Here is a 16351-nt window from a genome sequence, read left to right on the forward strand (position 1 = left end):
GCTGGGGGCCAGGCTGGTCTCTGAGGGATTCTACCCCACTCCTGTATCTGGCCCCTGGGTGCCCCAGACCTTGGTGGGGTGGGTAGTCCACTAGCTAACACACTGAAGCCACAGCCAGCCAGTAACTAATGGGCAGGCAGAGGAAGCATTAGGGTCTCCTGTGGGTCTCGGCAGCCCTGGGCTGGAGCTGCCTTCATTGCAGCAAGTGCTTTGGGACTGGAGGAGGGGGTGGGGGAAGGGCAGGTGGAAGCTGCCCTGATGCAGGGATTGGAGAGGGGTATAGAAGTGAAGACCTGACCCCCCCCCCCGGGTCAGCTGGAGGAGTCAGGGAGGCTGAACCTCCTTCCCTAAAGACAGGCCAGCCTTGGAGAGGACATGGCATGTCTCCTGGGGACACCAGGAAGGTGTAGGGACCAGAGGGAATCTAGAAATGAGCTGGTGGGTACCTCCCACATCTCACACCTGTGGTGGGGGTTGCTGGTCCCCACACAGGAGACCTGGCAATGGCCCATGGCCCCAGGAGATAAGCCCTGCTCCATGAGCCAGGGTGGGTGATGTCCTCGAGGTCAGTGGTCCCTATGTGCCAGGCCCTTTGGATGCCTGGGGATCTGGCCTGTGGCCCTGAGACCCAGTGGCTCTCTGCTCTGTGTCCTGGGTTCTGCTGGGTCCTCAAAGCCACAGGCAGTGCCCTGCATGGCACGTGGTGTGGGGTGGTCCAAACCCCTAACCCCACCATCTAGGGAGGTCAGAGGGTTAGCCAGGATGACAGTAGCTGTTGGCAGGCCGGGCTCTCCCAGTACACGCACTTGGAGCTGTCTTCTCCCTTGGCCCCAGGGGCTCTGGAGCCTGAACTTAGGCCTGGGAATCTGTCCGACTGCATGACTCCAGCACACACAGCCTTCCATGTTAACTGGGGGTGCAGCTTGGAGCCAGGGCTGCTTAGGAGTCCTGGGCCAGAGAGGGGGGGTGCCCAGCTGCGTGTCACACAGAAAGCTTTGGGACAGCCCTGTAGGTCCAAGGTGCTTGAGGCCACTTTCCAGTCTAGGTACAAACAAGGGTGAGGCTTCATCACTGTCCCAGCGGCACCTAGGGGAGGGAGGTCAAGTCAGGAATGTTGGGGGCCACTCTAAGGCCCTCCTGCCCCTTGCTCCAGACCTGGCTCTGGGGGCTGTGATGCTGATCTAGCACTGCAGGGAGTCTGCATTTCCAGAGGTCACAGTAGGAGTGGGCTCTGGCGCCTCTGGGAGAGGTGGGGAGGGCAGCCCATGGAGTTTAGGGCAAGTCCCATCTGATGTGACACTAGCCCTTCCACAGAAGCGGGAGAGCTGGTTGGGAAGGAACAGCTCCCCTAGCAATGCTAGGTCAGTAAGTTCTGCAACAATTTAGAAGGAAGAAACCAAACCCCAGAGTTGGCAGGTCGCCGGTGGGATGCTCCCTGGCTTCGGGTGTCCCAGCCCTCACACCTGCTAGGCCTCCCCAGCCTGAACTCACCACCTCAGACCTTCACTGATGCAGGAGGCATCACCAGCTGGTTCACCCTGGGGGAGAGACGGGCAGGGGTGAGGGCGGTGCGTCAGCGGAGGCCGGGCCCAGGCATGGCTCTGGCACATTGCATCACGGGGGCTGACTGACCGGAGATGCTGGGCAGGGACCTCGTCAGCCCCAGGGGGAGGTGGGAGAGCCCAGGGGTGGGGAGGGAGAGAGAAAAAGAAGAGTAAAGAAGACAAGTCAGAGAATGAGAAGAAAGGGAAGTGGGTGGTCCCAATCCTAAAAAGCCTTAACTAAAGGAAAGTGTACATTAAAACACATGAATGGGCCTGGCACCTGCCAGCCTGAGCCACCATGGGCTGGACATCCAACACCTATGACCTGGGCTGTAAGAAGGTCCAGGCACAGGTACAGGTGATGTGCGCATGCTCACACCCATGCATGGGCATGAAGTTGGCCACTGCCCCCACCCCTGTGGCAGGGCTTGGCAGGGTGTCACGGTGGCAGGACACCCCCACTCACTGCTGCTCAGCCTTGGCACGGTCACTGAGGAAGAAGAGTGCGGTGGCGAGGAAGAACATGCCACCCAGGACCACCACGAAGGGGCAGAGCATGAGGGCGTAGCCCAGGCTGAGGAACTCCCACAGCGGAGAGTCCTTGGTGCTCTGGCGGATCAGGTCTGAGATCTGCGGGGATGAGGTTGGTAGGAATCAGAGCAATGTCACCTGAGCCCCAGCCCCACCCAGGACAGCCGCACTCCAGCCACTCACAAAGCCGATGAGGTAGGGGCTTCCAGCATCCCCCAGCAAGTGGGAGGTGAAGCTCTGTAAGGCCACCGCGGTGGCCCGTCGGGTGGGGATGACCACATACTGCAGGGGGAGACAGACAGGTCAGTGGGAGCTGGCAGGCCCACCCAGATCCTGGCAGAACCCACACTTCCCAGAGACAGGATCCTCTACCACACCCAGGCCCAGGGAGGACAACCTGACATGGACTGTCAGTGCTGCTCTCTCCCTGAGATCTCTCCCCTCTGCTGGTAGGGAGTCAACAGATGCAACCAAGGGAACACTGAGGCCCAGAGAGGCATCATTTCTTTCCCATCTTTTTCTCTCTCTCTCCTTCCTTCCTTCCTTCCTTCCTTCTTTCTTTCTCTTTCTCTCTTTTTCTTTTGAGTAATGCTGCATAGCCTAGGCTGGCCTTGAACTTGCAATCCTCCTGGGAAGGCTTCATTTTTGAAGCACATGCACATGCACACTCACAGCCTCAGGCTGCGCCTGCTCCAGCAGCCTCATCCCTTTAGATGCCAGCCATGGTGGACAGATGGTGGCAGCAGCCAGAACCCATGAGACCCCATGCAGGGGGCAGGGATGGAATGATCTGGATCAGATGAGATTATGTGGCCCCGTTTTCAGCAATAACTAGTCACTTAGCTTTAATACTTTATAAACTGGGACACAATTTCCCTGGACTATACGCTGTCAGCAGCCATCAGGGGCTTCCCAGCATCAAGGGCCCTTGACTCAGACAGAGTGCTCCCCTTGATTCAGAGAAGGGCTGATGCCACCAAGCTCCAGAATCACCCCCCCCCCACACACACACACACTTCCATCCAGCCCACCAGCCTGGATCAGAGAGAGCACTAGTGGGAAGCAGATATAGAGAAGGCCAGGCAAGCAAGGCAGGCCTACTGAAGCAGAGAGGCAAACTAGGGTTTGCACAAATTCTGACTACCTGGGCTATTTTATGTTGTCACATCTGACCCCCAGCACCCTGAGCATCTTTTCCCCACATCCCTTCCCCTCCCAACATACTCCACTTCCAGATTTCTCCTAAACCTGAGGGTCCCAAAGGATCAGAACACCCAGCCCTGTCACTCCCACCTCTACATGCCCCCCACCCCCCAGCCCTGTAAGTCACTAGGCCCACGCAGCCCCTCCTGGTTTCTTCTAGGCTGCTGTCATCCCTTCCTGGGGACACAGCCCCTGCTAGCTACTCAGACAGCCCTTTGTCCCTGGCTGGCCTGGTCTACAGCCCATTGTTGGTCCTGTGAAGACAGCCTCTGTGTGCCCAGCCTGGCCACAGGCACTCAGTGGGCATTCCTAGGACCCAGGCTGAGCGCAAAAGGCATAGCCACTCAGCCCCCAGGGGAGGAGTGCTGGCAGGCAGGGCCACCTCAGTGCCAGCCTGGCACCACCAGCCTCCCAGACACAAACCTGAGCCTCAGGAAAACCCCGCCCCCACATCTTACCCATCTACCTGCTCAGTTTGGCTTCCATGCCTGCCCTGATTGAAGATATCCAATCTCTGGTCCCCTCCCTGCCTCTGGATTCACCTTCCTAGCCAGCTTCCCTTCCTACCCACCCCACCACGCCCTCCCTTTTACCCCTCTCCCAGCTGTCCTTATGTAAGGCCAACAGGCTTGGGTGGGCATGAGCTGATGGCAGCCTGGCTCACCATGAGGATGTCTGCAGTGATGGCCCAATTGGAAAACAGCAGGGTCTCCCCAACGAAGATGCAGATCTGCCAGGAGAGAAGGGAGTGACCAGCAGGCAGAGAGCCCCCAAAATCTCCTTCATCTCTCCAGAAGGCCCCCATCTTCTCATCTCAGGCACATGAGGAATCTGCACTATTCAGACTTCAAGTCGTGCCCACAGCCCTAAAGGGTTATCAGAGCCCCCAGACAGGCTCTGATTGGGGCAGGTACAGCAGCTAGAGGTCTAGCAAGTCAGACTGTATTTCCAGGCTCGCCCCCTCAGCCCCCTGCCCCCTGTCCCCTGCCCCCCCCCACTACACTCACATAGGCACCCACGATGCTGCTCTTGGCGGCCACAAAGATGAGGCAGATGAAGATGGAGGAGCCCAGCATGCCCACTGCACACACCAGCGGGTCAGCCCTCTGGGTCCTCAGGCGGCACCAGCGTGTGGCCCCTGCACCTGTAACCACTCCCAGAAAGCCAGTGAAGCAGGTGATGGCCCCAAAGATGAGGCTGTGGGGACCGAGAACAGCAAGGCATGAGTAGAGGAGGCTGTGGCACCATTAGAGGTGGCCCTTGCCACCCCCGGGCCCACCCTCCCTGTCGCACCTGTCCTTGGCCCCGCAGGGCGGGCTGTTACATGTCTCTGCTGTCTTCTGCACAACTTGGGCTCGGTGCAGGTAGAGTGGGATCCACATGCCCAGGGCGCCCGTGGCAAAGGACACGGCTGACGTAGCCAGGGAAGAGAAGACGTAGCTGCGACTGAGGAGAGGCCAGGGCAGGACACTGAGCTAGGGAAGGACCTCATTTCAAACTTCTAATTTTTGGTGCCAGGGCTTGAACTCTGGGCCTGGACACTGTCCCTTAGCTTTGTCACTCAACACTGACACCCTGTCACTTAGCCACAGCTCCTTTTCTGGACTTTATGATTCTTGGTGTATTGTTGTACAAAGAGGTTACAATTCCATAAGTTACAGGGCAACACGTCTTAATCAATGTCAACCTCTCCACTTCCAGACTTTTAGTTAATTGGGTTAATTGGAGATAAGAGTTTCAGAGACTTTTATGCCTGGGCTGGGCTTTGAACTACAATCCTCAGATCTAAGCCTCCAGAATAGCTGGGATTACAGGGGGAGCCACAGGCACCTGGCTTAGGCAGGACCCCTTGGGTGGTAGTAGGTGGTCTTGGGAGAACCCAGGATAGTGCCCCTTCTCCCCCAGCCTCCTGTCTTACCCTTTCCCCCCGACAGATGACCTGAAAGACCTCCCTCCCAGGCTCAGAGGGAAGATTCAGACTACAGGAATCAGAAACACTAATGGCAACAACATCACTCTCAAGCCCACAGGCAGCCGAGCCATTTTGTGGGAAGGTGCAGCCGGGCTCTCCTGCAGGCACAGCCCTCTCATCATAGCACCAGACTCCTCCCACCAAGACTTACTTTCTGATCAATGCCTTCATGTCTCGGAGCCAGGAAGTCCGTGCCTTGAGCTGCCCTCCAAGCTGGTCTGCATGGCCTCTCTTGGTGACTGGGACCAGGATGAGGATGAGTGTTCCTGTGATCATGCCCAGGACAGGAGACACCTGGCAGGGTGGGAAACACCAGCACCAAACGGGCTCTGTCTCCACTGTACTGAGAGGGCCTCAGCAAGCCACACCTCTTGTGGGCTCCAGGCCCTTTCTCTGAACTAAAATCTGCCGGGCCTTTCTGCCAGAGCTACTGAGCAAAGCCACTGGGATGAGTTCAGTAAAGAGTTTGGAGGTCCAAAGTGGACTGTCTAGACAGGGGGAGAGTGCAAAGGAGACTGACAAACTGAAAGAAAGGAGGGAGGGAGGGGGGCTAGGGAGGAAGAGAAGGATGAATGGATGGGTGGGTGGATGGAAGAGGGAAGAGAAAGGGCTGAACAGATGAGTAGAGAATAGCTAGAAGGACAGATAGATGGGTAGAAGGAAAACTGATAGATGTGTGGGTATATGGGTGGGTGGTGGATGATGGATGGACAACGGTAGAGGAAGATAAATAGATGAAAGACAGGCTTTGAAAAAGGACTGTGAATTTCTGGACATAAGGAGTCAGCCCAACCCTTGGGACTGGAAATGTTCCCTGGTGGGTTTCTTGCCAATAGGGTCCTGGGGCTTACACCTAATCAGTCAGGAAGGTTAGCGCTCAGTAAGGGACCCTCTGAGTCTACTCTGAGTCCAACCTCATGTCAATGACAGATTCTCCAATGATTCAGGCCTTTCTCCAGTCTTGGTAGGCTGGATTGCAACATACCAGCCCATGAGAAAGAGAATCTACCTCCTCCCCCAACACCGCCTGCGCCCAAGCCCATGGCTCCCAGCCTGGGGAGTTCCTCTGCATGTCACTCCCTCTAGACCCCCACCAAGAAATTCCACAGAGGTGCTTCCTTCCTGCTTTTGAGGAAAAAACACTTTGTCTTAAGCTTCCGCTCCTCAGAGAGACTGGGGATCTCTGTTTCCTCTGATTGCGCTGTCCCGGAGCTGTGCGAAATTGCCCCCAACTCTCCGGCGGGACAGGAAGTGGCTCCAGACCCCAAGGGCCTCAACACAGAGGTCTGGCCCCAGCCTAGCCCTTACACAGAGCCAAGGCTGGAGGCAGGAAGCTGCACTGCGGCCCTGGAATTTCCTGACATAGTGAGAGGATCCCGTCCTCTCAACCTGGGATTCCTGGGGGAGCTTCCAGTCCTGGGACTGCGGCCCAAGGGTGTGGGGCTGAGTCTAGGACAAGGCCTCAGAGCCCAGGCTCTCAAGGAAGTCAAGGCCTGATCCCTAGATGGGCTGTGCTAGACCCTCTGGGCAACCCTGGGGAAAGGTCTGGACTGGGGGATGGGGGAACCTTATGGGAGGAGACCTAGGCCTTACCCGCAGGGCCCAGTGCCAGTCTCCAGCTGCCTGCTTCACACTGGAGCCAGTGATGTAGCCCAGGCCACTGCAGAGAAAATGAACACATATCAGCTCAAGCAGAGCAGCAAAGGCATGGGATGGGCACTGCTCAAGGTTTAGGCAGGCCACCCACTGTCCATCCAGCCCACTGGCCAGGGTGGCCTGGGAGTTGTCCCACCTTGCAGCCCCATATGTCCGATGAGTTCCCACTCACCTGCCCAGTGGGATGGCAAAGTAGAAGACAGACAGCATGAGTGTGCGTGTGTTCTTGGTGAAGAGGTCGCCGATGATGGTGGGTGCAATTGTGGAGTAGCTGGCCTCGCCGATGCCCACCAGCCCTCGGGACAGGACCAGCAGCCAAAAGTACTGTGGGGCAAGGTCAACAAAATGAGGCGCCCCCCCCCCACCCTTTGGCTGGCTCACTCTTGTCCCTGCTTTGTCTCTACGGGGTCCAAATGGAGCCCAGACCTGACCTCAGCATGGCCACAGAGCCTGGTCAGGTGGGCTTCGAGGTGCCCCTCTGTAGGGTGGGTCTGATGGGGCTGGAATTCCCCCACAGTATGGCCCAAACCGGCTTCTCAACCCCATCACACAGAGATGGAAGTCCTTGGAGATGAGTCCACTTGCTCCCGGCTCCACCCAAGGAGCTACAAGGCGCTCCCACTTTGCATCCCTCCTGTGTAGAGTGTCTGGGCAAGCCTGGCAGCTTAGGGTGGGGAGGGGCAGGATGGCCCTGTGGCTCAGAGCCCCTCCCCCTTGGGCACAGCAAGGACAAAGCCAGCTGAGCAGCCGGGAGGGTGGTGCATGCCAGCTGTTGGTGGTCCTCCCCCTTTGATGTGGACCTGCTCCATCAGGCCCTCAGCTGCCCCAGGCCTAAGAACCCAGCCTGGCCATCATTCCCCAGCCCCGCCCTGACCACCCTTCCAGCCAAGCATCGCCCACGTCCAGTCCTCCCCAGGGTGTCTCCAGCTGCCCGGCAGGCTCCTGGCTGACTCTCCAGTGTCAGCATGGGCCTTCCATCGGGACCCCTCTTACCCTCCCTGGCTCCTGAAGAATCTCCTGCCTAAAGCCACTACCTATTTTTCTGTCCAGTTGTCTTTTTTGTATTGGATATTAGCTTTTTGTACAGCTCAGGGGTAGAGTCCTTGTTATCTGAAGCACTGGTATTTCTGTCATTTTTCTACTTTGTTTACAGAGGCTTTTACCATTCACAAGCTTCCTGATGGTTTGAATTTGATTTTGTCAAATCTGTTTAGTTTGAGCCAGGTGATGGTGAGGTCTCACACCTGTAATCCTAGTTACTCAGAGGCTGAGATCTGAGGGCTGCAGTTCAAAGCCACCCTGGGCAAAAAAGTCTGTGAGACTCCTGTATTCAATTAACTTCCAGCAAAAAAGTTGGAAGTAGTAAAGTGCCATTTATTAATGAAAAAGCTAAGGGAGAGCTCAAAAACAAACAAACAAAACAAAAAAAAGCCTCTCATTTTCCCCTAATATCTTGTTCAAGAAGGCCTACTCCAGGGGCTGGGAATGTGGCTTAGTGGTAGAGGGCTTGCCTAGTATGTATGAAGCCCTCGGTTTGATTCCTCAGCACCACATAAACAGATAAAGCTGGAAGTGGCACTGTGGCTCAAGAGGTAGAGGGCTAGCCTTTAGCAAAAGGAAGCCAGAGACAGTGCTCAGGCCCTGAGTTCAAGCCTCAGGACTGGCAAAAAAAAAAAAAAAAAAAAAAAAAAAGCAGCCTACTCCATTTCCGGAGCATAAAACCATCATCTCTGTTACATTTGTTACATTTTGGAGAGAATAGGAGAGATGCAGCAGTCATTCTCAGCACCAGCAGACAGAAGGGCTCCTGTGTTCTTACTCCTCCTATAGGCCCCCACAGTCCACTGGTGTATAGATTTATCACAGTACCATCTCTGCCTAGGTTGCACACGTAAATAATGTGTAGTGTCTTTGTGTATATGTGCTGGCACTGGGGCTTGAATTCAGGGCCCAGGCACTGTCCCTTAGCTTTTTCACCTAAAGCTGACAGTCTACCACTGGAGCCACACCTCTGCTTCTGGGTTTTTAGTGGGTGAGTGGAGATAAGACTCTCACGGGCTTTCCTGCCCAGGCTGGCTTAAACTGCAATCCTCAGATTTCAGCCTCCAGAGTAGTTAAGATTATGGGCGTGAACCACTAGCACCTGACTTATTCAATGTCTTCAGATCAAATTCAATGCTTGGATCAAATGAACAGAAATGGGGCCTTCCCTGCTTTTATTCCTGTCCTTGCTTTTCCCTCATTCTTGGTTGTTGTTTTTTTGCCACTCCTGGGGCTTGAACTCAGGGCCTGAGCACTGCCCCTAGTTTCTTTTTGCTCAAGGCTAGCACTCTACCTCTTGAGCCACAGCGCCACTTCTGGCCTTTTCTGTTTATGTGGTGCTGAGGACTTGAACCCAGGGCTTCATGCCTGCTAGGCAATCACTCTACCATTAAGCCACCTTCATTCAGCCACCTTCATGAGCCCTCCCTCATTCTTATCTGAGACCCATCCTTGAGTGCTGGGCAGTGCCACTCTCATTCTTCTGTTATCCGGCATCTGTCAGTATGGATACACCCCATATCTCTGCACAGGCCCCGTGCCGGTCATTTGATCATTCCTCTTTTTTCTAGCACTGTTTTGCAGTGAGCATCCTTGTCCACAGGCATCTACAAGCTGGAGTTTCCCTCTTGGCTGTGTTCCTGCAAGGGGAAGGCTAGGCCACGCGGGACACAATGAGAATTTTACAGTTTCTTGCCATGCTGCTCTCCAGAGCAAGCCTAGTCATTTACACTCCCCACAGCAGCCCAGCCAGGGATTCTCCACAGCTGTACTAACACTTGTATTGTCGGCCTTTCTAATTGTTGCCAATCTGATGGGTGTGAAATGGTATCTCATTGTTGTTTTAATTTGCATTTCCCTGATTACTGGAGAGGCTGAGCCATCACTTCCTACATTTATTGGCCGTTTGGGTATCTTCTGAAACAGCCTGTAACTATCCTTGGCTCATTTTTTTCTACCAGTTTATTTGTCTTTTTCTTGTTGATTTGTAGTTTTGGATTTCCAGATCTTGCTTTTCCTTTCCATTCTCCTTTCTCTGGAGTTCATTCTGCAGAGAATACAGATCAAACTTATTTTCTTGATTGTTTCTTTCTTTTGTGCAGGTAGTGGGGTTTGAATATAGGGCCTTGCACTACTCATTTGGCTTTTATGTTCACGACTGGCATTCTACCAGTTAATTGGAGGTAAGTCTCATACTTTTCTGCCTTAACTGGCTTTGCACCTCAATCATCATCAGCATCTTATTTTTTTTTTTTTGCCAGTCTTAGTTAGGGCTATGAACTCAGAACGTGGGCACTGTCTCTAAGCTTCTTTCTGCTCAAGGCTAGTGCTGTGCCACTTGAGCCACAGTGCCACTTCTGCCTTTTTCTGTATATGTGGTACTGGGGAATTGAACCCAGGGCTTCATGCACGTTAGGCAAGCACTCTACCACTAAGCCTTATTCCCATCCCTCAGTCTTCATTTTTTTAGCCCCCTTGAGTAGCTGAGATTCCAGGCATGAACCACCAGCACCCAGCCCAAACTTATTTTCTAGCTAGATGGATGATTAGTTCTCTCTCTGAAGCACTATTTCAGAGGCAACTTTTACCCTCCACAGGTCCCAGTAGACACAAGGACTCAACTGCACCGATCTCTTCGTCTAGCCCTTGGCAGCATTCATTAGAATAGCTATTATGCAGAGAGGAAGGCTGATGGAGAGCGTGGATGAGAGCATATAGGCTGAGTACTTGATGTGCTGCATGAAAATAGAACAATGAAACCTGCTGAAATTGTCTTCATAGGAGGAAGATGAAGGGATGAAGGGGGCTATGTACATTATATGTATACATAGAAACATCACAATGAAATCCCCTGTACAACTAATGTGTGATAATTTTTAAAAAGGGGATGAAAGAAAGAAAATATAGCAGTTATTTTGATAACTGATAGGAAAACTCTCCCCCTTTGTTCTTGGCTGTTCCTGAGCTTTTTCACTGCCAAATTAACTTCAGAATCCCACTGCCATGGTCTACCAACAACCCCTGTGGGACTCAGATTTATGGCAATGAAATTACAGAAGGGCTGGGAGTGGTCTGGTACTCTCGCTGCCTCTGCTCATCTCCTCTCTCTGACACAACCCAGAGGGGCCACATCTAGCACCACAGGTTTGGATCCATGATCAGCCCTGAAGCAGCTCTTAGGCCAAGGCCAGGAGCAAGACAAGGCCAGGGTGGCCTACCTGCTTCTAGTTCAGGCCTTTACTGTGGCCACCAGGATCCACCTGGCCCTGGGCCTGGATCTCCCTTGGGTCTGGCCCCCCCCCAACCCCCCACCCCCTACATGAAGCAAAGCTGTTCCCAATATAACTGCCAGTTCTCTCTGCCCTCCCTTCCATCCACATAAATCTGATCCTGCCATCCTATTTCAAATTCTTCCAGGGATCAGCTCTGACCCAGACAGAAATCTCAGCATCCAGCCTGGCATGTGAGGCCCTCTGTGACTTGGTCCTCGCCTTCCTTTCTGCTACAACACCCTCTACCTCACTTCCAACACTTTTCACTATGGCCCTCCACCCATGCCTTCTTCATTCCAAGGCCTAGCTTCCTAGTCCTGCCTGCTGGGCTCACAGGCCAGCTCCTCCAGGAAGCCTTCCCTGACCCCCTGCAGTAAGACTCTGCCTTGTGTCTGTGCATCAGGAAGGCTGAGAGCAGAGTGGCTGGCACAGCTTCCCAGGCTCCCAGGGGCAGGGTTGGATGGAAACCCTGAAGGACAGAGATGATCCTCCCTTCCTTCCTTTATCTCCTCTCTAACTGCCATGGTGTGATTGTCCACCTCTGCTTGAACACTCACAGTGATGGGAAGCTCACTACCCTCACAAGGTACTATAGCTCCTCTTTGAAAGAAAAAACTAGAAGTGAAGATTTGGTGAGCACTGATCATGATCTGGGATGTGAATATTCACCAGCTCAGCTGCTTCTCACAGGAGCCCTTCAAGCTGAGAAGTGTTATACCCATTTCCATTTCTTTTTATCCTTATTTTTTCTTTTCCTGTGTGTGTGAGGAGGGCAGAGGGGATGAGGATATGCACACACACATGCACTATTAGTCCTGGGGCTTGAACTCAGGGCCTGGGCGCTGTCCCTGAGCTTCTGCACTCAAGGCTAGCACTCTACAGCTTGAACCACAGCTCTACTTCTGGCTTTTTTTTTTTTTTTTGGCCAGTCCTGGGCCTTGGACTCAGGGCCTGAGCACTGTCCCTGGCTTCTTCCCGCTCAAGGCTAGCACTCTGCCACTTGAGCCACAGAGCCGCTTCTGGCCGTTTTCTGTATATGTGGTGCTGGGGAATCGAACCTAGGGCCTCGTGTATCCGAGGCAGGCACTCTTGCCACTAGGCTATATCCCCAGCCCCCTACTTCTGGCTTTTTGATAGTTAACTGGAGATGAGAGTCTCATGGAATTTTCTGCCAAGGGCTAGCTTTGGACAAAGATCCTCAGGTCTCTGCCTCTGAATAGCTAGGATTACAGGTGCCTAGCTTATCCCCGTTTCAATGGTGAGGAAAGCCAAGTGCTGGTGGCTCATACTTGTGATCCTTAGCTACTCATAAGGCTGAGATCTTAGAATTGTGGTTCAAAGCCAGCCTGGGAAGAAAAGTCTATGAGACTCTTATCTCTAATTAATCAGCAAAAAGCCAGAAGTAAAGGTATGACTCCAGCAGAAGAATACCAGCCTTGAGTATAAAAAGCCAAGTAAGAGTACTTTAAGGCTCTGAGTTCAAGCCCCAATACTGGCACGTGCACATGCATGTACACATATGCATGTACACATGCACGCACACACACACACACACACACAAGACTCACTGATGTGGAACTAGGCTCAGAGTGGTGGAATACACGTCTCCAAGTCATAAGGCTGAATGGTCCACAGAGTGGGATGTTTGAGCCCTGGACTGTGAGAACTGGGGTGGAATACCTTTATACTGAGCTGACACTTGCCTTCCTGAGACTTGTACACACAGAATGAGCTGCTCACCAAAAAATGAACTCAGCCAGGTGCCAATGGCTTGGGCCTATAATCCTGGCTACTTGGGAGGCTGAGAATGGGAGAATCATACTTCAAGGCTAGCCTAGGTAGTGTCTTTGAAATTCCTATCTTCATGGAAGAATCTGTGTGTGTTGGCACATGCTTGTCATCCAAGCTACCACAGGAAGTCTAAGATCGGTGGATCATAGTCCAGTACATGCTGGAGCAGGAAGAAAGACCACCTCAAGAAAAGACTGGAGACATGGTTCCCGGGTGGCACTTGGGGCTGCAAGGCCTTGAGCTAGGTCGGCCGAAGAGGCCCTATCTGCAGGATTGAATTAACAATACCTGGCAGAGGTCCCACTGCTCGCACTGTGAGGGCACTGCTACAGTTCAGGCTATAAGGCCAAAATGTCCGTCTAGAACACAGAGCAGCTACCTACCTGATAGGCAAGGGAGCAGCAGTGAGTGTGGACTGGAAGGGGCTCAGCCTTACCTGCTGAGGGATGAAGGAGCTAGAGAAGGTGACTGCCGACCAGAAGAAGATGCCGCAGCTGAGGATCACCTTCCTGTTGAAGCGGTCACCCAGGTAGCCAAAGATGGGGGCAGCCACCATGAAGCTGCAGATGAACACTGTGCAGAAAGAGGAGAGCTAGAAGGCAGCCCAGGGCTCCTTGGGCAGGCCTACCTGCTGTTGCTACCCTGACCTGAGCTAAGTACCCATGAGAGGAAGCCGGTTCTGGAGCAGGGGCTGAGGACGCATGCACACAGCCCCAGGGAAGGCAGCCTCCTGGGCTGAGCCCAGGAGAGGGGCTTAGGGCTGGAGGATGGTAACTCCATCCCTTTGGTGCTTGTTCAGCCTGTCTGCTGACGTTAGTTGCAATGCCAGAGCCCACTGTAGTATCTCAGGTAGCTTCTCGCCTGCCAGCCCTCCCAGGTGAAGAGACACTCAGAGAGCACTGGTGACTGGCTAAGCACCAGAGGCAATAATTTGACCATTGGGCTCCAGAGCTTCCAGTCCTTACATTTTATCTTGTGGCTCTCTTTGCACCCTGAGGTAAATCTCTTGCCTTTGAGGAACTTCAGCAAACCAGAACAGAACTCCTGTGTCCACCTGTCAATCACAGCAAAGGCTGCAGAGGCTTTCCTAGTAGTTAAACTCCTATCACTCACTTATTCACTCAGCCAGTCAGTCACTCAGTCATGCATTCATTCGTCCACTCATACATTCATCATCTATCCACTCAACAAATGACAAAATTTGATGATGAAATATATCATTGAACAAAACATCATTTCTTCTCTCAGAGTTTGCACTCCAGTGAAGAGAAACAGACAATAAACAAATGATAGAAAAACATAGTATACATTGGTGACATATAGAGGTGACAAGTGCTAAGGAAGATAAAAGGGCAGACCCAGATGAGACACAAAATTGTGTGTGTGTGTGTGTGTGTGTGTGTGTGTGTGCATGTATGAGAGAGAGTGCTCAGATTACAATTTTAGATAAAAGGGTCAGAGAGACATTTCAGCTAAAAGCAGAAGGAGGTAAGGGAACCAGTTATTTTGATATAAACATTGGACAAGAAGAGCATGTGCAGAGGCCCTGGGGCAGGCATGGACTTAGCGTATTTGAGGGACAACAAGAAGGCCAGTGTGGCAGAAGCAGTGGAGCTAAGGAACAGTGGTGTGTGATTAGGTTGTGGGATGAGGAGTGGGACATGGGACCCCTTGTGCCCGGCATGGCTGCTGGGGGATGGGGTAGTGAAAGGATGCCATGCACAGGAGCAGCATGACCTGGTTTTGTTCTTCCAGAACCAGACAGTGGTGAGTTTGAGGACTTCATAGGAGGCCTCTGCCCCTGATGGGAGAGTTTTAGGGCTCCAGCTGCGATGAAGGGGCCAGAGCAAGGCAAGCTGGACCCAAATCACAAAATGAGGCAGATGGCTTCCTCCTGTGACACTTCCACAGCTGACACTGTCAGGTGAGTAGATGAGCCACCAATCACTGGCCTCCGATGGCCAGGCCACACGAGTGTGTGGCTCAGTAGCTCTCTCACACCTTTGTTTTTGTGTTGGTACTGCAAGACTTCACTCAAGGCTGGAACTCTACCACTTGAACTATGCCTCCACTTCTAGCTTTTTGCTAGTTAACTGGAGATAAGAATCACCTTGGTTCTTAGATCTTAGCCCCCAGAGTAGCTTAGAATTACAGGCATGAGCCACCAGTGCTGGCGTTTCCATAGTCCCTTACCTGATCCCCAAAGAGAAAGGTGAGAAGCTGGAGGAAGGGAAGGAAGAGAGGGAGGTGAAAGGGCAGGAACAGGCTAGGCAGACCTCCCAGGAGGAGGGCACAGGTGTGTGACTGTCCCTCACAAGTGTATTGAGAGGAATGGTACATGCATGCAGCTTGGACCCTTGGGAAGAATCAGCATAGAGAATTACTAACGGGTTTCAGAGATCCCCTTGCCTAGTCTCAAACCCAGCTCTGTGACCTTCACCAGATTCAGTGGTATGCTGAAAAATGAGTAACAATGAGCTCTCTGGAAAAGAGGCAGGGGTTGGCATGGCCTAGCTCCGGGGCATAGCCACGCCACCACAATGACAGCCGATCATCAACATGAAGGTGCTGACAGTCGGGAGGGACCAGTGCTGCAACACTGGAGAGTTTCTACCATTCAGATAAAATGACCAATTAACCTTAAGAACACAGATGATAGTTCAACATGGGGAAACAACTAGGAAGAAATGATTCTTGAGTATTTGTCACCATTTTAAAATATCAGTTATTTAGTTGTAAGTTTACATAATTTCATTTTGAGCAATGGTTGTTGTATCTAGCAAGCAGCTCACACGATTCATGAAAACCCTAACAATCAACTCTCACGAACCAGCGTGAGCCAGTGCCAGCTCACCAACTTCCTCATCTTAAAATGAAAAGATAAAAATAGCAGCTCCCCTGGGTGGCTCTCAGTGCCAGATAAGCTGTTTCGGGGGAAGGCACTTTATGCCAGGCCCTGCCCCAAGCCGTCAGCCTGGTCAACACAGGGCCTTTGTTTACATTAGCCAGGGCAGATCTGATTTCCTCACATCTAGAAAAAGAATGCTTTCCTGTTGAACCTGCCTCCCAGGGCTGGCCTGGGAGAGCAGGTCAGGATGTGGGCCGGAGGAAGAGGCACAGTGTTTTCTCGGTTGCCATGGTATGTGGGGAGTGGACAGGCAGTCAGGAGATGGCCCCTGTCTGGCCAAGCAGCAGTCCTGTCCACAGGTTGCCCAACACAAAGGGCTGAAAGGCTGGAGAACCAGCACAGCGCATTGACACAATCCTGCCAGGATGGTAAAGGGTGGCTCCCTGGAGGTGGCAATGTCAAAGCTGAGGGCAGAAGTTCACCACACTGATAA

At 52.9% G+C, this 16351-nt stretch overlaps 1 protein-coding gene across 2 annotated transcripts in view; it reads right to left on the reverse strand.

Moving 5' to 3' along the window:
- Position 1: 1 nt before the first annotated feature.
- Spns2 (sphingolipid transporter 2) overlaps positions 2-16351 on the reverse strand; it is a 41515-nt gene continuing 25165 nt past the window's right edge. The window contains exons 3-13 of one of the 2 annotated variants that reach the window (XM_048365161.1): positions 13447-13583; positions 7079-7230; positions 6844-6910; positions 5402-5544; positions 4572-4724; positions 4286-4475; positions 3943-4008; positions 2259-2357; positions 2011-2174; positions 1492-1538; positions 2-1086 (exon numbers count right to left, since the gene is read on the reverse strand). In XM_048365161.1, coding sequence (XP_048221118.1) covers positions 1496-1538; positions 2011-2174; positions 2259-2357; positions 3943-4008; positions 4286-4475; positions 4572-4724; positions 5402-5544; positions 6844-6910; positions 7079-7230; positions 13447-13583 — 1214 coding nt within the window. In that variant the 3' untranslated portion in view covers positions 2-1086; positions 1492-1495. The remainder of the gene's footprint in view (positions 1087-1491; positions 1539-2010; positions 2175-2258; positions 2358-3942; positions 4009-4285; positions 4476-4571; positions 4725-5401; positions 5545-6843; positions 6911-7078; positions 7231-13446; positions 13584-16351) is intronic. The other variant, XM_048365162.1, reaches the window with a different exon arrangement.

This window comes from Perognathus longimembris, chromosome 17 (assembly GCF_023159225.1).
Source record: "Perognathus longimembris pacificus isolate PPM17 chromosome 17, ASM2315922v1, whole genome shotgun sequence".
Lineage (NCBI taxonomy): Eukaryota > Metazoa > Chordata > Mammalia > Rodentia > Heteromyidae > Perognathus > Perognathus longimembris.